This window comes from Chiloscyllium punctatum, chromosome 29 (assembly GCF_047496795.1).
Source record: "Chiloscyllium punctatum isolate Juve2018m chromosome 29, sChiPun1.3, whole genome shotgun sequence".
Taxonomy (NCBI): Eukaryota; Metazoa; Chordata; class Chondrichthyes; order Orectolobiformes; family Hemiscylliidae; genus Chiloscyllium; species Chiloscyllium punctatum.
In genome coordinates, this window is record NC_092767.1 from 76435073 (window position 1) to 76458566 (window position 23494).

Here is a 23494-nt window from a genome sequence, read left to right on the forward strand (position 1 = left end):
CTTTGGTAAAGGTGTCATTTTGAGATACTGACAAATCTTTGTTTTTCTTAGTATCTTTTGGATCCCATTCAAAATACAGTCCAGACAAGGACGAACCTCAGTAACCCCTGGCCTACCTCGCTTGCTGCACATAAACACACCTTTTTCTCGAAGGTTGCTCATATTATTTAAGCATTTAAGTCTTGTGTAAATGTAGGAAAATGGCAGAAAACTTAAACACAAAGAAATTTGAGAGTATTTGTGCACGAAACACAGAAAGCTGGCACACAGCCGCTGCAGATAATCAAGAAGGTTAATGGAATTTTGGCCCTTATTTCAAATGAGTTAGAGTATACAAGTAGGGAAGATATATTGCAACTGTACAAGGTGCTGGTGAGGTCACATCTAAAGTACTGTGAGCAGTTTTGGTTCTGTTATTTAAGGAAAGATATGATTTTATTGGAAGCAGTTCAAAAAATGTTCATTAGGATGTTCCCAGCAATGGAGGAATTGTCTTATGAGCAAAGGCTAAACAGGTTAGGGTTCTACTCACTGGGGTTTTGAAGAATGAAATGTGATCGCATTGAAACATATAGAATTGTTGTGGTTCTGTTCGCCGAGCTGGGAATTTGTCTTGCAAACGTTTCGTCGCCTGTCTAGGTGACATCGTCAGTGCTTGGGAGCCTCCTGTGAAGCGCTTCTGTGCTGTTTCCTCCGGCATTTATAGTGGCCTGTCTCTGCCACTTCCGGTTGTCAGTTCGAGCTGTCCGCTGTAGTGGCCGGTATATTGGGTCCAGGTCGATGTGTTTGTTGATAGAGTCTGTGGATGAGTGCCATGCCTCTAGGAATTCCCTGGCTGTTCTCTGTTTGGCTTGCCCTATAAAGGGACAACACTACCATGATTGGGCAAGCCAAACAGAGAACAGCCAGGGAATTCCTAGAGGCATGGCACTCATCCACAGACTCTATCAACAAACACATCAACCTGGACCCAATATACTGGCCACTACAGCGGACAGCTCGAACTGACAACCGGAAGCGGCAGAGACAGGCCACTATAAATGCCGGAGGAAACAGCACAGAAGCGCTTCACAGGAGGCTCCCAAGCACTGAGGATGTCACCTAGACAGGGGACAAAACATTTGCAAGACAAATTCCCAGCTCGGCTAACAGAACCACAACAACGAGCACCCGAGCTACAAATCTTCTCCCAAACTTTGAACATATAGAGTTCTTCAGGGATTGACAGGATAAATGCTGAGGGAATGTTTACCCTCATGGGAGAATCTAAGACCAGAGGACACAGTCTGAGAATAAAGGTGCACCAATTTAAGTCTGAGATGAGGAGGAACTTCTTTCAGAGGGTTCAGAGTCTTTGGAATTCCTTACTACAGAGAGCTGTGAGGGCAGAGTCCTTGTGTATATTTAAGGTTGAGATAGATAGAGTCTTGATAAATCAGAGAATCAAGGGTTACAAGGAAAATGCAAGAAAGTGGACGTGAGGAATGTTGGATCAGCCATGATCCTACTGAATGTTGGAGCAGGCTCGGGTAAACCAACCTATTGCTCTTCCTGTTTCTAAAACTATGTACAAATAATAAAACAATTAAGACAAGTACACTAATGAATTCCTCACACACATTTATTACATAGGCTGTTCAAAAACAACATTCACTAATCTTCATGAGAATTAAGAAGACAATAAAATCATTCAAAACTGCACATTATATACAATTTCAAAACAAGCAAAGGTATTTTTTTTGGGACTGAACCTTACATTTTTTTGGCTAAATGTTAAGGTTTATGGAGGAATTCTTGCTGCATAGCGTACTGAGATTATTTATCATATCTTACCAAACGTGCCTCATTAACTTTAGTACCCTGCCCTAATATCCAATTCTGTCCCCATCTTACCATGCACCATTCCTGGAGCAAAGTGCCAGTCAGTGGATACCCACTGAAAGACCACGATCCCTGGCACTATTGCCATTACTTAAAAGGCAGCTGTGTGCCTGGACAAGCACTGATATTTTGAAGCTGTTCTACTTGGTTAAGGAAACAATCTGAACATGTCAGAGAAAGGAAAGATGGTGCCTCAATGGAGACCCAATTGAGGGGGTGGTGCAAAGTAGAAGCATCTTCTTCCTGGTGGGCCAACAGACCTTGTTAACCTGGTCTGATATCACCATCCAGGTCCATGGAGCTTCCATGGTACAGCGAAACAGACAGCAGTGCCATAAGGAGGTAATGACCTTCTCTGCTTTGCCAGGATAAGTACCACACTCTTCACTTTGCTACCTTACATTCACTATCTCTACTACTGCAACCACCTCTGACCCAGGTTCATGCTCTACCTCTTTCGTTATTGCCTACAACATATTTTCAGACGCACTCTCCCCATCCTCCCACACTATTAAGCCTGCCTGGCCTCTGCACTGCTACCCACCCACCTGAGATACGGCACTACCTTTTGATCACCTGCACGAGCACTAATGTCTGTGCTGTCCACTTTAACAGATCTTACTATAACCCATATCACTCAGCCCCTAAACAATTCTGCCCATTATGTTCAAATTTGTGTTATATTCAGTCACTTCACATGGTCATCCTTCGTTAATACAACATTTCACTGGCTTTAAGTATCTGTTATGATGCCAGTAGAAAAAAAAATTAAATATTTAATATTTAAATATATTAGTGGGCGGCACGGTGGCACAGTGTTTAGCACTGTTGCCTCACAGTGCCAGAGATCTGGGTTCAATTCCCGCCTCAGGCGACTCTCTGTGTGGAGTTTGCACGTTCTCCCCGTGTCTGCGTGGGTTTCCTCCTGGTGCTCCGGTTTCCTCCCACACTCCAAAGATGTGCAGGTCAGGTGAATTGGCCATGCTAAATTGCCTGTAGTGTTAGGTAAGGGGTAGATGTAGGGGTATGGGTGGGTTGCGCTTCAGCGGGTGCGGTGTGGACTTGTTGGGCCGAAGGGCCTGTTTCCACACTGTAAAGTAATCTAATATTAAAAGCCTATTTTGACAAAGATCTGATAAACTTTTTAATTACACATTTCCATTATCACACGTGAATTATTGTGAATTCTAAACTACTTCATTGTATTTTTAAAAATGAATACTTGACTTCATTGCTATAACAAAATACTGCAGATACTGGAAGATTGACATAAAACCAGAAATGCAGGTCTAAAAGCATGTACAGAGAGAGAAACAAAATTAATGTTACACATGGATAACCATTTACCTGTATTATATGAATTTAATTAAGCTATTCCACCTTAAAATTAGTGTTTTTCACCAAATGCTGTTGTTGTAGGTCACACTCGTGGCAAGTTAGTAATTTCTATAAACAGTTGGTATTGTGACTGTGAGAAAGGTACTCATCCTGTGTGCTGAAGTTTGATCTTCATTTAGATTGAGTGAATTTGTTAAAAAAGAACACAGAATATGTATATTCAAGCTTAATCTAGAATTTATAAAGAAACTACTGAAGCTCTAACATCATCTGCTATAATTCAGTTGATACAACACAACGGGTGTCCTGCTTGAGTTAACGAGAAATAGCACAAAACTTATACACGTGGGGTATATGCAAGATTCCACTCGAAACTGATGAGATGTTAATATCCTTGTGGTCAATAACAGGGTTGAAGACAAAGTTCTGAAGCAGAGTTGTCAAAAAAAGGAAAAGTTCCATGCGAGCCAAGGACTCTCCCAGACATTTCCTCTTCCCTGTAAAAACAGATGTTATTAAGCAAAAAACTCAAAAGTATTTGACTGTTGATTGCTTTAACATATGTAGCATTATGAATAGGGGGCTGAATCTGTTTCTGTACTTTTTGTGCATGAATCTAATTCTTATCAAACTGGGGGAAATAATGAAATATGCCCATGACCCTCAATGGGACAGTTCACACCATTGTTCCTCTGACTAAACCATTAATTTTGATTGAAATGCCTTACCACACACACAATATAGATATGATTTGGAGGTGCTGGTGCTGGACTGGGGTGGACAAAGTTAAAAATCACACAACAACAAGTTATAGTCCAACAGGTTTATGTGGAAACACTAGCTGCTTCTTCACCAGGTGGTTGTGGAGCGGTTCTGCTCAAAAAAACACTTGCACACTTCATTGATAAAGTTCACAATTTCCAACTTTTCCACAGTAAGTAGTTCAGTATAAATCCAAGTAACTATCGAGTCCAAACTGAGCAAGTTTGTAACTCAAACCTCTCTTCTCCCATGACTTCTTTGAATGTTTTAATTTATATGTGCAATTCCATATTGTTTCTGAATTCTACTGTTGTTATGGGCCACCATTTCTCCCAGTGGTATTATTCCCACAGATATCAATTCAAAATCAATTTATACCAATTTAAAGATTATTTCAAATGAAATCAGATCTTCAGCTAACTACTCACACTCAACCTGGTGTGGTTAACTTGACTACTAACATTTCAGTACATTGCTCATTCCAAAGAACAGAAATGCTCTTTATAACAGCGGAGGTTTTATGTCATATAGCAGTCAGACTGCATGATAGCCAACCTGTCTGTGAAATGATAGGGATTAGTCTTGCTTCTTCATTTGTCTCTCAAAAGCATATTTACTACTGACCGGAAGGTAAGAAAAACTTCAATTAGACAGAAATGAGAAAGAGAGTCCATACCTGCAGAGAATGGCATGAAGCTTTCACTATTTTTGAAACATCCATTTTTATCAAGGAAATGATTTGGGTCAAACGAATCTGGTTTCTCCCACTGGCTGGTGGATTTCAGAACTGAGGAAAGTACAGGAATCACAAATGTGCCCTAAAACAAAATTCCCGCAGTTCAGCAAGGAAAAAAGCAAAATTTACATTTGTAACAAATGAACGCTCGAAAAACATAGCAACATGAGACAGGGAAGTGAAATTAGAAATCATCAATCTTGGTGATTTAGTGTAACATCATATTTGATATTGATGCAAGAGAGCAAATCTGATTCTTGAACTTAACTGAATTATTTGATCTTAACCAGAGTGGCAATGGACTTGTTACATTTGAACTCACTGTCGCTGAGAAAAAAATCAGCTAAATTTTCCCAAAATCAGCTTGGTGTCATCTTTCTCAAGTTTCATGGAGATGTTCCCTCTGTGAAGCATTATGAGTTTTCAAATGTTATCTCCCCAAATATCATCTCATTATCTATGCACCATGCCCCTATACACACCATCATCAATTCTCCAACTCGCTGTAGATAGACATACTCACCATAGAACATAGAATATTACAATGCAGTACAGGTCCTTCGGCCCTCGATATTGCGCCAACCTGTCATACCAATCTGAAGCCCATCTAACCTATACTATTTCATGTACGTCCATATGCCTGTCCAATGACGACTTAAATGTACTTAAAGTTGGCAAATCTACTACCGTTGCAGGCAAAGCATTCCATACCCTTACTACTCTCTGAGTAAAGAAACTACCTCTGATATGTGTCCTGTATCTATCACCCTTCAATTTAAAGCTATGCCCCCTCATGCTCACCGTCACCATTCTTGGAAAAAGGCTCTCCCAGTCCACCCTATCTAACCCTCAGATTATCTTATATGTCTCTATTAAGTCACCTCTCAACCTTCTTCTCTCTAATGAAAACAGCCTGAAGTCCCTCAGCCTTACCTTGTAAGACCTTCCCTCCATACCAGGCAACATTCTAGTAAATCTCCTCTGCACCTTTTCCAAAGCTTCCACATCCTTCTTATAATGCGGTGACCAGAACTGTACACAATACTCCAAGTGCGGCCGCACTAGAATTTTGTACAGCTGTAGCATAACCTCATGGTTCTGGAACTCAATCCCTCTATTAATAAAAGCTAAAACACTGTTTGCCTTCTTTACAACCCTGTCAACCTGGGTGGCAACTTTCAAGATCTGCGTACCTGGACACCAAGATCTCTCTGCTCATCTACACTACCAAGAATCTTACCCTTAGCCCAGTACTTTGCATTCTGGTTACTCCGACCAAAGTGAATCACCTCACAATTGTCCGCATTAAACTCCATTTGCCACCTCTCAGTCCAGCTCTACAGTTTATCTATGTCTCTCTGTAACCTACAACATCCTTCGTCACTATCCACAACTCCACCGACCATAGTGTCATCTGTAAATTTACTAACCCACCCTTCTATGCCCTCATCCAGGTCATTCATAAAAATGACGAACAGCAGTGGACCCAACACTAACCCTTGCGGTACACCACTGGTAACTGGACTCCAGGATGAACATTTCCCATCAACCACCACCCTCTGTCTTCTTTCAGCAAACCAATTACTGATCCAAACTGCTATACATCCCACAATCCCATTCCTCCGCATTTTGTACAATAGCCTACTGTGGGGAACCTTGTCGAACACCTTGCTGAAATCCATATACACCACATCAACCGGTTTACTCTCATCTACCTATTTGGTCACCTTCTCAAAGAACTCAATAAGGTTTTTGAGGCACGACCTACCCTTCACAAAACCATGCTGACTATCCCTAATCAAATTATTATTTTCTAGATGATTATAAATCCTATCTCTTATAACCTTTTCCAACACTTTACCAACAACTGAAGTAAGGCTCACTAGTCTATAATTACCAGGATTGTCTCTACTCCCCATCTTGAACAGGAGAACCACATTTGTTATCCTCCAGTCTTCTTGCACTATTCCTGTAGACAATGACGATTTAAAGATCAATGCCAAAGGCTCGGCAATCTCCTCCCTGGTTTCCCAGAGGATCCTAGGATAAATCCCATCCAGCCCAGGGGACTTATCTATTTTCACACTCTGCAGGATTTCTAATACCTCCTCCTTGTGATCCTCAATCACACCTTGTCTAGTAACCTGTATCTCAGTAATCTCCTTGACAACATTGTCATTTTTAGAGTGAATACTGTCGAAAAATATTCATTTAGTGCTTCCTCTATCTCCTCTGACTCCACACACAACTTCCCACTACTATCCTTGATTGGCCCTAATCTTACTCTCATCATTCTTTTATTCCTTAAATACCTATAGAAAGCCTTAGGGTTTATCCTGATCCTATCCGCCAACAACTTCTCATGTCTCCTCCTGGATCTTCTGAGCTCTCTCTTTAGGTCTTTCCTGGCTACCTTGTAACCCTCAAGTGCCCTAACTGAGCCTTCACATCTCATCCTAACATAAGCCTTCTTCTTCCTCTTGACCAGAGATCCCACTTCGTTCGTAAACCACGGCTCCCGCGCTCTACAGCTTCCTCCCTGCCTGACAGGTACATACTTATCTAGGACACACAGTAGCTTTTCCTTGAATAAGCTCCGCATTTCTAATGTGCCTATCCCCTGCAGTTTCCTTCTCCATCCTATGCTTCCTAAATCTTGCCTAATCGCATCGTAATTGCCTTTCCCTCAGCTGTAACTCTGGCCCAGTGGTATACACCTATCCCTTTCTATTACTAAAGTAAACATAACAGAATTGTGCTCGCCTACCTCCAAGTCTAACACCTGGCCGGGCTCATTACCCAGTACCAAATCTAATTTGGCTTCGCCCCTTGTTCTCTACATACTGTGTCAGGAAGCCCTCCTGCACACTCTGGACAAAAACTGACCCATCTATAGTACTTGTACTATAGTGTTCCCAGTCAATATTTGGAAAGTTGAAGTCCGCCATGACAGCTACCCTGTCTCTCTCACTCGTATCGAGAATCATCTTTGCTATCCTTTCCTCTACATCTCTGGAACTATTCAGAGGCCTATAGAAAACTCCAACAGGGTGACCTCTCCTTTCCTGTTTCTAAATTCAGCCCATACTACCTCAGTTGACGAGTCTCCAAACATCCTTTCTGCAACTGTAATACTGTCCTTGACCAACAATGCCACACCTCCCCCTCTTTTACCCTCTTCTCTGTTCTTACTGAAACATCTAAATCCTGGAACCTGCAACAACCATCCCTGTCTCTGCTCTAACCATGTCTCCAAAATGGCCACAACATCGAAGTCCCAGGTACCAACCCATGCTGCAAGTTCATCCACCTTATTCCAGATGCTCCTAGTGTTGAAGTAGACACACTTCAAATCAACTTCTTGCTTGCCGGTGCCATGCCTGAAACTTGATTTTGGATCTCCATACTCTCAACCTTTTCTATACTCGAACTACAATTTTGGTTCCCATCCCCCTGCTGGATTAGTTTAAACCCACCCCAATAGCCTTAGCAAATTCCCCCCCAGGATATCGGTACCCCTCTGGTTCAGATGAAGACCATCCTGCTTCAGATGAAGACCCCCCCCACCCCAGAAAGAACCCCAATTATCCAAGAATCCAAAACCCTCCCTCCTGCACCATCCCTTTAGCCACATGTTCCACTCCTCTCTCTCCCTATTCCTTGCCTCACTAGCACGTGGCATGGGCAACAAACCAAAGACAACAACTCTATTTGTCCTAGCTCTAAGCTTCCATTCTAGCTTCCTGAATTTCTGCCTTAGATCCTCATCTCTCTTCCTATCTATGTCGTTGGTGCCTAAAATATCCAGGCATTCATAGGGTGGTAGAGTCATACTGCACAGAAACAGACCCGTCAGTGCAGCCAGTCGAAGCTGAAAATAATCCCAATATAAACTCGTCCACCCGCCTGCTCCTGGCCCATATCCCTCCAAACCTTTTCTATTCATCTATCTATCCAAATGTTTTTCAAACGTTGTAATTGTAATCCTCCACTTCTTCAGGAAGTGCTTTCCACACACTCTGTGCAAAAAACTATATCTCTCCTATCTTTTTAAATCTCTCTCCTCTCACCTTAAAAATATGCCCCTGGTCTTGAAATCCCCCATCCTTGGGAAAAGACAACTACCATTAATTCTATCAATACCTCTCATTATTTTATAAATTTCTATCAGGACGCCTCTCAACCTCCTAAGCTCCAGCAAAAGCATCCAACCTTTCTTTATAACTCAAACCTTCCATACCTGGCAACATCCTGGTAAATCTCTTCCGAACCCTCACCAACTTGATAATATCTTTCCTATAACTGGGTGACCAGAACTGGACACGGTGTTCCAGAAGAGGCCTCACCAGTATTCTGTACAACCTCAACATGACGTCCCAACTCCGATACTCAAAGGACTGACCAATGAAGGCAAGTGTGCCAAATGTCTTTTTAACCACCCTGTCGATATGTGATGCAAACTTCAAAGAATTATGTACCTTCACACCTCGGTCCCTCTGTTCCACAACACTACCTAAGACCCTACCATGAATTGTATAATCCTATGTTGTACCAAAATGCAATATCTCGCATTTGTCCAGAATGAACTCCATCTGCCATCTTTCAACTCATTGACCTATTTGATCAAGATCAGTTTATAATATTAGAAAACCTTCTTCACCAATTTTGGTGTAGTTCGCAAACTTACTCACCATTCTTCTATATTCACATCCAAATCATTTATATAAATGATAAACAAAAGAGGACTCAGAATGGATCCCTGTGGAACACCGCTGGTCACAGGCCTCTAATCTAAAAAGCAACCCTCCACTATTACTCTCTGTCTCCTGCCATTAAACCAATTGTGTATCCAATTGGCAAGCTCACCCTGAATTTCATGCGACATCACTTCACTAATTAGGCTACCATGCAGAACCTTGTCAAAGGCCTTACTAAATCCAAATAAACAGCATCTACTGCACAGCCATCATAATCTTTTGGTAAGTTCTCAAAACTCAAATCAAGCTTAAGAGACATGATTTTCCTTGCACAAAACTAGAAACAGTCCAATTCGTCCATGTCAACCAGATATCTGAAATAAACCTAGTCCCATTTGCATTTGGCCTATATCCCTCTAAACCCTTCCTATTAATATACCCATCCAGATGCCTCTTAAATGTTGTAATTGTACCAGCCTCCACCACTTCCGCTGGCAGCTCATTCCATACATGCACCACACTCTGCATGGAAAATTTACCCCTTAGGTCCCTTTTAAATCATTCCTTTCTCATCTTAAACTTATGCCCTCAACTTTTGGACTTCCCCACCTCGTGGAAAAGACCTTGTCTATTTACTCTATCCGTGCCCCTCATGATTTTATAAACCTCTATGCGGTCACCCCTCAACCTCCGATGCTTCAGTTCCGGACACTCTCAACAAATTTAAAGCACAGTTGTGCACAAGGTTAAATACCATCAATCCAGAGCTGTCCTGCATGGTTCACCCCTCTTTCCTGCAGGTAGACGTAACATTTGTGTGGTCTCTGTATCTTAGTAGTTGGCCTTGCAAGACATCTTTGATGCTGCCTGACCTGCTGCGCTTTTCCAGCAACACATTTTTAAGCTCTGATCTCCAGCATCTGCAGTCCTCACTTTCCCTTGCAAGACCTCTCCTCTTCCACCTCTGAGAAAGGACACAGATCCCTCACAGCAAGCACAGACAAAGCTGCTTCCTGCATCCTTCACCAGCTCAGATACTGACACCTTGGCAGATTTGTTAGCTAGGTTAATCTGGAGAACCTGTGGTGAGCACATCAAGCTGCATCTACACAGCTGGCCGAGGAAGGAATGCCTCAGGCTGCTGGAACTCAGGACTGCCAGAGAGCAGCTATTTGATCAGCTCCAGGCAAGAGAGAATTCCACAGTGTCCCCAATTAAGAACACAATAGAAAAAACAAGCTGATGCAGGAGCAGAAGGCAGGTTTGTTGGAGGTACTGGGCAAATTGACACAAAGGTTATTTGTACAATGCTGCATCTAGTATGTGAGTGTTTGGCTGCTTCATGCAAGGGTTAGCATCTGCCATAGGAGTCAGGTTCAGCATCCTCAGCATATGCTGTATCAATGCTCACTCCATTGCTCCAACAATTGATTAGGGATAGTCAGCATGGCCTTGTATGTGGGAAATCGTGTCTCACAAACTTGATTGAGTTTTTTTGACCAAAAAGATCGAAGAGGGCAGAGAGGTTGATGTTGTCAACATTGATTTTAGTAAAGCTTTTGACAAGGTTCTGCAAGGTAGATTGGTTAGTAAAGCTTGCCAATTGGATACAAAATTGTTTTTATGGTAGGAGAGAGAGGGTGAAGGGTTGATTTTCTGAATGGAGGTCTGTGACTAGCAGTGTTCTGCAAGGATTGGTGCTGGGTCCAGTGTTGTTTGTCATTGATATAAATGAATTTTGATGAGTATTTAGGGGCATAGTCAGGATGTTTGGGTCAATTGGGTCAATGGACCGAGGAGTGGCAGATGGAATTTAATTTGTAATAATGCGAAATATTTCATTTTGGTAAGTTGAACAAGGGCAGGACTTACACAGTTAATTGTGGGGCCCGGAGTAGTGTTGTAAAATAGAGAGACCTAGATTTCAGGTACATAGTTCTTTGAAAATTCCGTCATGGATAGACAGGATGGGTAAGAAGGTGCTTAGCGTATTTGCCTTCATTGCTCAGACCATTGAATATAGGAGTTGGGATATCACGTTGAGGTTGTACAGGATGTTGATTAGGCCACTTTTGGAGGCCTGTGTACAGTTCTGGTCACCCATAAACTGGAGAGGGTTCAGAAAAGATTTACAAGGATGCTGCGAATATATAAGCTTGAGTGATAAGGACAGGCCAGATAGGCTCAGACTTTTTCATAAGGTCCTAACCTTATAGAGATTTATGAAATAATGAGGGGCATAGATAAAGTGAATAGCAAAATACCCTTTTCCCTAAGGGTAGGGGAGTTTAAAACTTCTCCTGCATCACCACATAACTGTTCTTCCACCAGACTAAATTCATCCCGTTGTCTCATTGCAAAAGAAATTGGCCTAACATCCAGATAGATGTGTTTTTAGTACCCTGACTGATGTACCTATAGAACTCTGAGTGGTTGCATCTGGCCTGCAGGACTCACTGTTGCCAAACTGCTGGAGTGGAATCAGATGAGCCCTTTAACTGATCATGGCATAACCCGCACTAGGCCCTCTTGATTTTCACACTTGGCCATTCCCTTGAAGCACATGCAGCGTGTTTGCCACATAAACTGCTGGCATATGCTGAAATTGACAAAGAATGGTGCCATATATCAACATGTTCAGCCTGCCCGTGCCCCCTACATACACACACACACATGACCAAAGAACACAGAACATTACAGTGCAGTACAGGCCCTTTGGCCCTCAATGTTGCCCCGATCTGTGGAACCAATGTGAAGCCTATCTAACCTACACTATTCCATTGTCATCCATATGTTTATCCAATGGCCCTTTGAATGCCCTTAAAGTTGGCGAGTCTACTATTGTTGCAGGCAGGATGTTCCATAGCCCCTGCTACTTGAGTAAAAAAACTACCTCTGACATCTGTCCTATATCTATCACCCCTCAGCTTAAAGCTATGTTCCCTCATGCTAGCCATCACTATCTGAGGAAACAGGCTCTCACTATCCACCCTATCTAATCCTATGATTATCAAATATGTCTTAATTAAGTCACCTCTCAATCCTGTTGTCTCTGTAACGAAAACAGCCTCAAGTCCCTCAGTCTTTCCTCATAAGACCTCCCCTCCATACCAGGCAACATCCTAGTAAATTTCCTCTGAACACTTTCCAAAGCTTCCACATCCTTCCTATAATGCGGTGACCAGAAATGCACACAATACTCCAAGTGCGGCTGCACCAGAGTTTTATACATGACCTCATGGCTCAGAAACTCAATCGCTCTACCAATAAAAGCTAACACACCGTATGCCTTCTTAACAACCCTATCAACCTGGGTGGCAACTTTCAGGGATCTATGTACATGGACACCAAGATCTCTCTGCTCATCTGCACTACCAAGAATCTTACCATTAGCCCAGTACTCTGAATTCCTGTTGCTCCTTCCAAAGTGAATCACCTCACACTTTTCTGCATTCAACTCCATTTGCCACCTCTCACCTAGTCAGCACTCCAAACTGTAACAAGCTGCCTACCTCACCCTCTGTACTAAAAAGCAGTACAAGGCACAGCAACTGGCAGCATTCAAATAAACACAAAGTAAGCAAGCACTAAGAAAGTAGACTCAGAGCAATAAGATATACTCTGTGTAGGACACATGAAATTTGTGTGTTCCTGTAGGAAAAGCGGCCGGCAGAGGCACACAACTCATAAATGTTCTCGAGCTGAAATAAAGTTCTAAAGTGGTGTGTTCATTGGTCTGAAAATGCAACAAAATTATGTTGGTGATTTGGCAATGCTCATTGGCTTGTACAAACGGTGGGATATGACAATATCCATAGGCCATGCAAGGACATTGAGGTGAAAACAGAGTTTGATGAAGACCTGAAGAACTAAATAGCAAGCTGCTGCTGCCAAGTAACCAGTCCTACTTTCATGTCAGGAATTAGCACTGTCTAGTTCTTTGTGGAAGTGGAGGTGAATTAGAAGCCCCATAGAAATGAGGCAAGTTTGATTAGATTAGATTCCCTACAGTGTGGAAATAGGCCCTTCAGCCCAACTAGTCCACACCAACCCTCTGAAGAGTAACCCACCCAGACCCATTTCCCTCTGACTGATGTACCAAATACTATGGGCAATTTAGCATGGGCAATTCACCTGACCTACACATCTTTGGACTGTGGGAGGAAAGCGGAGCACCCGTAGGAAACCTACGCAGACACTGGGAGAATGTGCAAACTCCACACAGACAATCACCTGAGGCTGGAATCGAACCTGGGACCCTGGTGCATGAGGCAGCAGTGCTAACCACTGTGCTACCGTGCCACCCCCAAATGGCTAATAATATACAAATACATGGTCATCACTATTGATTCAAAACTCAACATTCAAACCCTAAGGGGAGATTTGGAAATAAATTTCTCAATGTTCAGTATCTGTTGCTTGCACTTTCACCGTATTTTCCCAACTTTCTTGGTCCCATGCTTAAGAGTGTGGAAAATTTGGCCCTATAATTCTGACTCCAGATCATTAAGCATTAAAATTGCTTTTAAGAGTGAGTGTCTGGGTGTTAAGTGAGGACCAGATCAGATGTTCTGATGCTTTTCACTGTGAAATAACTTATGGTGTTCAGATGTGAGGTACACAACGAGAGTCAACATCTTCGGAAGGCAATTGACAAAATTAAGTAAGAGCTTTTAAAAATAACTTTGAAACTCAGGATATCATCAATTATGTTTAAAATCTGACTGTGTTGATTGTTAATTTGCCTTCCTTATTGAGAGAATGTTTGCAGTCTACTGGATATAATAGCACCTTGACTCCATGACGCAGAACACTTCGAAACTATTTATACAAAATTTGAGCCAGTTAGCCAGACATCTCAGAAGAAGTTGGTTCAAGCTCAGTTCCAGAATACATTTTGAACCCTTTCTAGATTGACTTCTTACTCTATTTTACTGGAGCAAAGTAGCAGTCACATATGGTTATTAAATTTCAAAAGTAATTAATTATGCAATGGTTTGATACCCTAAGGTGCTGTATAAATAATGTTGGATGTAATAATAGGTTTCATTCTGACCTTAGGAATCAGATATCCTCTGAATTCTATATCATTCGATGCCATATGTGGAAGATTCATGGGAATAAGGTCAGCATATCGTTGGACCTCGTGAATGACAGCATCTGTGTACGGCATTTTTGTTCGATCTTCAATAGTCGGACATCGCGAGGATCCAATTACCTCATCGATTTCTTGATGAATTTTCTCTGATGGGAGGGAAGACAATTTCACAATTATTCTATAACATATTTAGTTTACAACCATGTACTCAACTTTTGTCATCTAACAACTTATACGCATATCAATTTTACATTATCAATTCAAAAAGAAGTCTTATCTAATTGCTGAGCCGATGGAAGATTTAATGGTTTTAAAGCAGTTTTTTAACCATTGGCCTTCGTTTAATGTTCAGTGGAATAAACATAGGTTTGTAAAGCCCACAGAAGGAAGGCAAGATTAAGGTGTCGTAGAAACATAGAATCATGAAGAGGCCCTTCGGCCCATCAAGACTGTACCACCAAATAGAGACACTAATTCCGCACTAGTCCCACTTTCCAGCACTAGGCCCATACACTTGAATGTTATGACATTGCTAGTGCTCATCCATGTATTTTTTAAAGTTTTTGAAATTACTACATCAACCATCCTCCCAGGTAGTGCATTCCAGACTGCCACCACCTTCTGGTTGAAAAACTGTTTCCTCGAATCCCCTCTAAACCTCCAACCTTAAAATTATGTCCCCTTGTTATTGACTCTTCAACAGACGGGAACGGCTGCTTTCAATTCATCCTGTCCATCTGTAAATGCTCTGCGCAGTTCATGACATTTGCCCCCAGTATGGCAGACAGGAGTAAAATGAAATGTTTCTGACTCTTACCACTCCAACTGGGGGCTGGACTGGTTTCAGAGGTGACCCTTCATGGTAACTGACTGTGCACCACGACAAGCACTGTCAGCTTTTGAAGATGGTGTGGTTGCAAGGAATGCCAGTAAATTCTGGAAAATCCGCTGTGTGGCAAATTGTCCTCGGTAAGATGGGGCAGAAATTAAATGAGACAAACTCCATCGGGACATGGAAACCAATTAATGAGGCTCTTTCCATAAGTTACGGCAAGGAAACTTACAGGCCTTATGGCAAGAAACCCTCCAGGAAAATTGAAGTAACTCAGACTTAGTATAGTACCTTTATTTGCTTACCCTTTGAATTGGAACATAACAAAACATCACCTCTTGAGGTAAAATATTCAGAACTTCCAGTGGTCTGATTCTTCTTTTCAATAGAGTCATAGAGATATACAGAACGGAAACAGACCCTTCGGTCCAATCCGGCCGTGCCGACCAGATATCCCAACCCAATCTAGTCCCACCTGCCAGCACCCGGCCCATATCCCTCCAAACCCTTCCTATTCATATACCCATCCAAATGCCTCTTAAATGTTGCAATCGTACCAACCTCCAACACTTCCTCTGGCAGCTCATTCCAAACACATACCACCCTCTGAGTGAGAATGTTGCCCCTTAGGTATCTTTTATATCTTTCCCCTCTCACCCTAAACATATGCCCTCTAGTTCAGGAGTCCCCGACCCCAGGGAAAAGACCTTGTCTATTTATCCCATCCATGCCCCTCATCACTTTGTAAACCTCTATAAGGTCACCCCTCAGCCTCCGACGCTCCAGGGAAAACAGCCTCTCCCTATAGCTCAAATCCTCCAAGCCTGGCAACATCCTTGTAAATCTTTTCTGAACCCTTTCAAGTTTTACAACATCTTTCCGATAGGAAGGAGACCACAATTGCACGCAATGTTCCAACAGCGGCCTAACCAATGTCCTGTACAGCAGCAACATGACCTCCCAACTCCTGTACTCAATACTCTGACCAATAAAGGAAATCATACCAAATGCCTTCTTCACTATTCTATCTACCTGTGACTCCACTTTCAAGGAGCTATGAACCTGCACTCTAAGGTCTCTTTGTTCAGCAACACTCCCTAGGACCTTACCATTAAGTGTATAAGTCCTGCTAAGATTTGCTTTCCCAAAATACAGCACCTCACATTTATCTGAATTAAACTCCATCTGCCACTTCTCAGCCCATTGGCCCATCTGGTCAAGATCCTGTGGTAATCTGAGGTAACCCTCTTCGCTGTCCACTACACCTCCAATTTTGGTGTCATCTGCAAACTTACTAACTGTACCTCTTATGCTCGCATCCAAATCATTTATGTAAATGACAAAATGTCGAGGACCCAGCACCGATCCTTGTGGCACTCCACTGGTCATAGACCTCCAGTCTGAAAAACAAACCTCCACCACCACCCTCTGTCTTCTACCTGTGAGCCCGTTCTGTATCCAAATGGCTAGTTCTCCCTGTATTCCATGAGATCTAATCTTGCTAATGAGTCTCCCATGGGGAACCTTATTGAACGCCTTACTGAAGTCCATATAGATCACATCTACTGCTCTGCCCTCATCAATTCTCTTTGTTACTTCTTCAAAAAACTCAAACAAGTTTGTGAGACATGGTTTTCCACGCACAAAGCCATGTTGACTATCCCTAATCAGTCCTTGCCTTTCCAAATACACGTACATTCCTGTCCCTCAGGATTTCCTCCAACAACTTGCCCACCCCGAGGTCAGGCTCCAATATTTGAAGAGGAGTTTTCATGATTGTCCTGATCCATCATTATAAGGAAACATGTCTTTAGTAGTACAAAGTCCTTATACCTATTGTCTTTCTCAATGTCCCCTATCCTGAGGGTTCCTTAGGTATTCATGTTACTGCCTCTGAGGAAAGGCTATCCCTTTGACTTGATGAGGCCTGCTGACAACCTTTGTGCCTTGTGAACTAAAGGGCAAGACAGCAGCAATGTGGACCAGATATTTCTGGCTGAGGGGACAAAGCACAAAAAGACAGACAAGGCAATGCAGAGCAGGGGTGCTGTGAACATCAAGGTAGGCTTAGAGTGAGTGAGCACTAAAAAAGCGAGCAAAGAGCATGGAGATGCATCCTGGTCCAGTCCATAAGGTAGGTATGTGCTCCAGAGCATCCTTACTACAGCATTTCACTGACAATTGCCACTGCAACTTTGGAGTTCAGATAATTCCTGTTAATGGATCAGAGATGTGCCATGAAAGTTCTTAGAGGCTGGCACATGTTGGGGTGTATGTGGCCAGTGCCCATGGAGTGCGCCCTGAGATATCAGTGCCTGGTGTCCAAACTGGAGTTCATTTGGTTAGCTGAATCTGTCAGCTGCTCTGCCTTCTTTGTTAAGTTTTCCTGACATCAAGCTTGAATTTGGTAAGATGGCAGCGTGAATATTAATGAGGCAAACTGGGTGTTAACAATAGTTGATGAACTGGGCGTCTTTTAATAATAAACATCAATTAGAAACTCACTGCGCTCTGGCTAGGATCTTGTCATGTCTGTTGTGAAAAGCATAAAAGGTGGAGCGGAATGATCTCAACACTGAAATTTGTCACTGAAATTTGTCATACACCTAGCCATAGTCCATGTTACTCAGACTTCTCAGATTCTACCCATTGGGTGACACTGGAGCAAAGGTGAGTCACTGATGCTGGAGGATGATACTATTTGTCTTCTAGAGGGAGTGAAACAAAAGAAGAAAGTATTAACTGGACACGTACACGGAGGTTACTACTCTCATTATACGAAATTGGATTTAAAAATGACTTGGTAAATGGAAATGCTATAGTGGGAGCAATGAAACAAAATCAGTTCTTTTCACAGAAATTTATTTTGGGAAATGACCGGCAGGTGCAAGAATATCGGCCTCACCAAAGGTGGTGGAACCACCAGTGGAAGTAGAAGAAACTGAAATGTTATAGGTGGAAAGTCCTGGATTGCTTCTTGACTTCATCTCAGGCCCATGGAACTAAAACAGGAAGAAGAGAAGTGATGATACTTACCCTGAACCTGCGGATATTTTGCCAGGATCTGGATAGCCCATCGCAGCGTTGTACTAGTTGTTTCAGTTCCAGCCAGAAATAAATTCATTGTCGTCATCAACAAGTTCTTATCATTGAATTCTGAATCAAGGTTGTGTTTCTCCTGAAACAAAATAAAATCTACTTATAAAAACATTAAAGCTCCTTGTGTTGTATGTAGTCATTTATTTGTAACACTAGTTCCCAAATAGTTTTATTTGGACAGTGATAGCCTCAATGTACTGGTGTTTCATTCACCAGATCTCTGTTTTCAAGAAATCATTAATTTTCACTAAAGAAGATATGAGTGTTGAAGAATGCAGTTATGAAAAGAAAACTACTCCAAGTACCTCATCCATCTTGATGAGGAAACTGTCGATATAATCCCTGGAGAAATGCTTCTGCAAACTTTCTTTGTGACTTTGAATACTTTTATTCAAAAATGCACTCAAACTTGATACATTTTGGAAGATCCTTTTGTGAGGCCCAGGCAGAAATTCCATAATCTTTGGGAAGTTATTGTACAACTGCAAAATAAACAATACTTTAATTATCAAAATAGTCCTTCTGGACAACTCGTGTCAGTAGTTAGTGTGGATCAGATACCTTAAATGGGACATTGGATCAAAAACACTGTCACCTGATCTAGTACTAAACAAGCCACAAAAAGGGATATAGAGAGAACCATCTCTTCCCAGCCAGGAGTTAGGAAGAAAGGATTTAAGGTTTCCATTGGAGAAAAGGGTGTATTACAGGATTTTACAATCATGAAAAGAATAGTTAGGATAGTGATTAACTTAGAAATAGAGGAAATCAGTATAAAGTTCACATGGCTTGGGTGACAAAATCCCACCGCTTACTCAAACTCAACTCTCTTACTCCATCTGAAGAGGATGGTGGACATGTAGGCTAGGCATCCATTGAAGGTTTGAGGGTTCATTTAGAAAGCAGTAGCATCATCCTGCTGGGAAGCCGAATTGGAGATTGTAAAAACATTGAGTATCACTGATGGATTATAATTTTATGGAGGCAGGGATAGAGAAGCATCATGTCATATGAGAGGGAATTTCTTTTAGAATATTCTATATGGACTGAAATTATACTGTTTAAACTCAGGGTCGAGTCTTGCTGGGTGGGGTGCATATAGGCTGTAATCGGGACAGCCAACTTTCAGAAATATTTGCAGGAAACTACAGCCGGTAGCCAAGGCAGTCTCAGCAACAATAAAAACAGAAAATGCCCTCCAGCCCTTACCCCTCACTCCCCCTCGATCTCAGGGCTCGTTCCATCCCCCACATCCTCTTATATCCCCTTAAGCTAAACTATATCTTCCCAAATAACTCCATGACCGAATGCCAGACTATGTCCCTCCTCCCCTTCAAAGTAAATAATTTCTAGGTTGATGCATCTCAAAAGAGAATTCTTGAGGGAACTAAGTAGTAAATCTGAATGCATAATGGTTTTGTTCTGTTAATGTTTTTACAGTATGTGCAATAAAGTTCTGTTTCCTTACCAAAGTAACTGAAATCTTGTGGTTTAGTTCTGTTATATAAAACAAGATATGCTATCTTTTATTGGTCAGGGTATTGAGTACAGGAGTTGGGAGGTCATGTTGCTGCTGTACAGGACATTGGTTAGGCCACTGTTGGAATATTGCGTGCAATTCTGGTCTCCTTCCTATCGGAAAGATGTTGTGAAACTTGAAAGGGTTCAGAAAAGATTTACAAGAATGTTGCCAGGGTTAGAGGATCTGAGCTACAGGGAGAGGCTGAACAGGCTGGGGCTGTTTTCTCTGGAGCATCGGAGGCTGAGGGGTGATCTTATAGAGGTTTACAAAATTATGAGAGGCGTGGATAGGGTAAATAGGCAAAGTATTTTCCCTGGGGTGTGGGAGACCAGAACTAGAGGGCATAGGTTTAGGGTGAGAGGGGAAAGATATAAAAGAGACCTAAGGGGCAACTTTTTCACACAGAGGGTGGTACGTGTATGGAATGAGCTGCCAGAGGATGTGGTGGAGGCTGGTACAATTGCAATATTTAAGAGGCATTTGGATGGGTATATGAATAGGAAGGGTTTGGAGGGATATGGGCTGGGTGCTGGCAGGTGGGACTAGATTGGGTTGGGATATCTGGTCGGCATGGACGGGTTGGACCGAAGAGTTTGTTTCCATGCTGTACATCTCTATGATTCTATGACTCTATGACTGTAAGAGATTTGGATTTATTTTTAAATGTTCATGGTCCCTAACTAGATTGTAACACTTCCAATATCCCAAACAGTTCTTCTTTTTAAGTGAAGGAATTAGTCCTGACACTGGTTTTAAGTTTACTTCTCACTAATTGTCCTCTTCTAAGGCTTAGGTAAAAACAATGACTGCAGATGCTGGAAACCAGATTCGGGATTAGTGGTGCTGGAAGAGCACAGCAGTTCAGGCAGCATCCAAGTAGCTTCGAAATTGACGTTTCGGGCAAAAGCCCTTCATCAGGATCCTGATGAAGGGCTTTTGCCCGAAACGTCGATTTCGAAGCTACTTGGATGCTGCCTGAACTGCTGTGCTCTTCCAGCACCACTAATCCCCTCTTCTAAGGCTTGTCTGCCTTAAGTTGAAATAATAGTCAGAGCTCCCACAAGACGGCAACTACCTAATATTTCAGATCCTAGCCTAATCATAATTCTGTCATGGTGCTACCGCCATTAGTCTTGGGTTCATTTCCTTCTAGCCCCACCCTCAATCTTGACCATGCTTGTGCCAGTTTTGTCATGTGGTACCCAGCACTAAGGCAGATCTGACCAAGCAATTTACATCTATCAACCGGGAATTTATCACTTTGTTTCCGAATTTGCAACTGATCTAATCTTTTTTTTAAAACCTTGAGTTTCATCCTCTTTCTCACTGAGCATCATTTAAAAATCTTGACCAGTTTAGAGTTAGGAATGAAGTAACTAGAGGATACTATTTAGCCCCGTAGCCTATTCCATTTGTTCCATGACCAGATTGCAAATAACTGCTCCAAAAACCTCAATAGCTTTGTTTAGTAGAGATCTATCAACTACAGATTTAAACTATCAATTGACTCTGCATCAACTCCATTTAGGAGGAAAGAGCTCCAAATGTCTACCACACTTTGCGTGTAGAAACATTCCTTAATTCAATCTTGAAAGGTCTGGCTCTAATGTTTTGGCTATGTCCTGTAATCCTAGATTCTGCAGTCAGTGGAAATTGGTTTCTTACCATCTACTCTGTCAGCCCTTTAACATCTGGAAATAATCCTTAACCTTTTAATTTCCAGTGAACACAACTCTAATATATCCTCAAGATTTAACCTTTGGAGCCAGTTATCATTTTAATAAATTCGCACTGGACTCTAGCCAAAGCCAATATATATTAATTAAGGAATGATTAATAGAACTGCTCACTAAGTGAAGTCTAATCAAGGCTTTGCATAATTAAGTGTCACTTTCTACTTCCTTGTATTCTAGTTCTCTCTAAGGGCCAGCATTCAACTTTTGATAAGGTTTATGTTTATTGTGAATGTTTTTAATGACTTATGTACAGAGTTTCAGAAACACTATGACCTAAAAGAAAAGCATAGTAATACCTGCACCCAGGGGCCACTTAAAATTCGGCCATTGTCTGCAATCATTTCCAATAATGAGAGAAATTCCTTATCTCCATATTCAAAGCGATCTCCAAAGACAATGGAACAGATGATATTCGATGCTGCACATCTCATCAGAAAATCTGGATTAAATGGGGTCTCTAATACCATGAGAAAGGTCGGTTAGGAAGGCACCAGCAATCCAATGCAGACAAATATTTTATTGACATTTAAAACTCAGGGGTAGAATTTTCTTCTTCCTGGTGTGGTGGGAGTAATGGCAAGAAAGGTGGGAAAACACAAAAAGAATGAAAGAAATTCATTAAAGAAAATAATCATGATTTTCCCCTCATGCTTTAAATGGTGACTTCGAAATCTCGAGTGCTACGATCTCATTTCTATGCATTTGCATGTCATTAAAATCCAACTCACCCCATGATATGTCACTTCCAATTCTCCTCTCTTCTGCTGAGAAATTAGACTGAGTAAATTCCCATCGGTTACATCAGGGCAGGTACCTGGCAGCTGCAGCTGACTGATGCTTGTCCAGGTCATCATGCATCTGCTTCTTCTGAACAACGTCCTCGCATGGTCCATGGCCACCATCTACCTGAACCCTTCATCCACACAGGTCTGCATTGGCACACCACCTGCTTCACCACATCACGCCTGCTTGTGAATCAACTCAGATACCATTTCAGCTGTTCACTGCTTTACTTTGGAGATCAAGGACACCTATGATTTGAATTGCTTCTGCCAGATCCCTTTGCATGTGGGAACTGTCTGCATCCACATGGGATGCTTATGCATTCACGTTGACACAAACATCTTATCGTTTTTAGCATGCTTCCTGAGTAGTTACCACTTTAGTGCTTACTTGAAGGCTGCCAGCCTCTGTCCACTTCAAATTACTTTCTTACTGCACATTGATGTCATTCCTGACTTACAGGCTTTCAAGGCCTATGTGGGGTTATATTGCTTTCTTAGCACACAAGGTCTTAAATGCTGGTTTACAGTTTGCCAGCCTCTCTGGCTTGCATTGCTTTTTAATGCACAGGGAGCTTGTGAAGGAGGGAGGACTGAACAGTCAGTCAGTCAGGGTCTGGACATGTCACTGTGTAGCATAGTGCCTATGTCAATATCAGACTTCCACCATGGGCCAGTGGTTTATGTAGCAAACACACTGCATATACTTGAAGCACTGACACTATGTGAAAGTCATGGGGGAGGTGAAGAGGGACTACAGTAACATCAGAGTAATGGTTCATACAAAAATACCACAGGGAGTTGTCCATAGTCAGTTAGACACCTCATTCTTTTTGAATCCTGTTATTTATCTCCTTGCAAACAGAATTGGGCCATAGTTAATCCTGTAGGTCAAATGCAAGCAGTTGGTGATTAGAGGTAAGTCAGGCAGGGTGCTGTGGTCCGGCGATGGGCTGTGGTCATTCGGCACTCTCCTATCAAATCAATCAGGGGAGTAGGCTGTAGTCAGTC

The 23494-nt window shown here is 42.1% G+C and overlaps 1 protein-coding gene across 1 annotated transcript in view; it reads right to left on the minus strand.

The window, feature by feature from the left end:
* The window catches only part of LOC140454688 (uncharacterized), a 64911-nt gene that overhangs the window by 32140 nt on the left and 9277 nt on the right, over window positions 1–23494 (minus strand). The window contains exons 4-11 of the mRNA XM_072549615.1: window positions 21998–22158; window positions 18749–18925; window positions 18381–18522; window positions 14471–14658; window positions 4658–4799; window positions 3552–3716; window positions 1509–1563; window positions 97–211 (exon numbers count right to left, since the gene is read on the minus strand). Coding sequence (XP_072405716.1) covers window positions 97–211; window positions 1509–1563; window positions 3552–3716; window positions 4658–4799; window positions 14471–14658; window positions 18381–18522; window positions 18749–18925; window positions 21998–22158 — 1145 coding nt within the window. The remainder of the gene's footprint in view (window positions 1–96; window positions 212–1508; window positions 1564–3551; window positions 3717–4657; window positions 4800–14470; window positions 14659–18380; window positions 18523–18748; window positions 18926–21997; window positions 22159–23494) is intronic.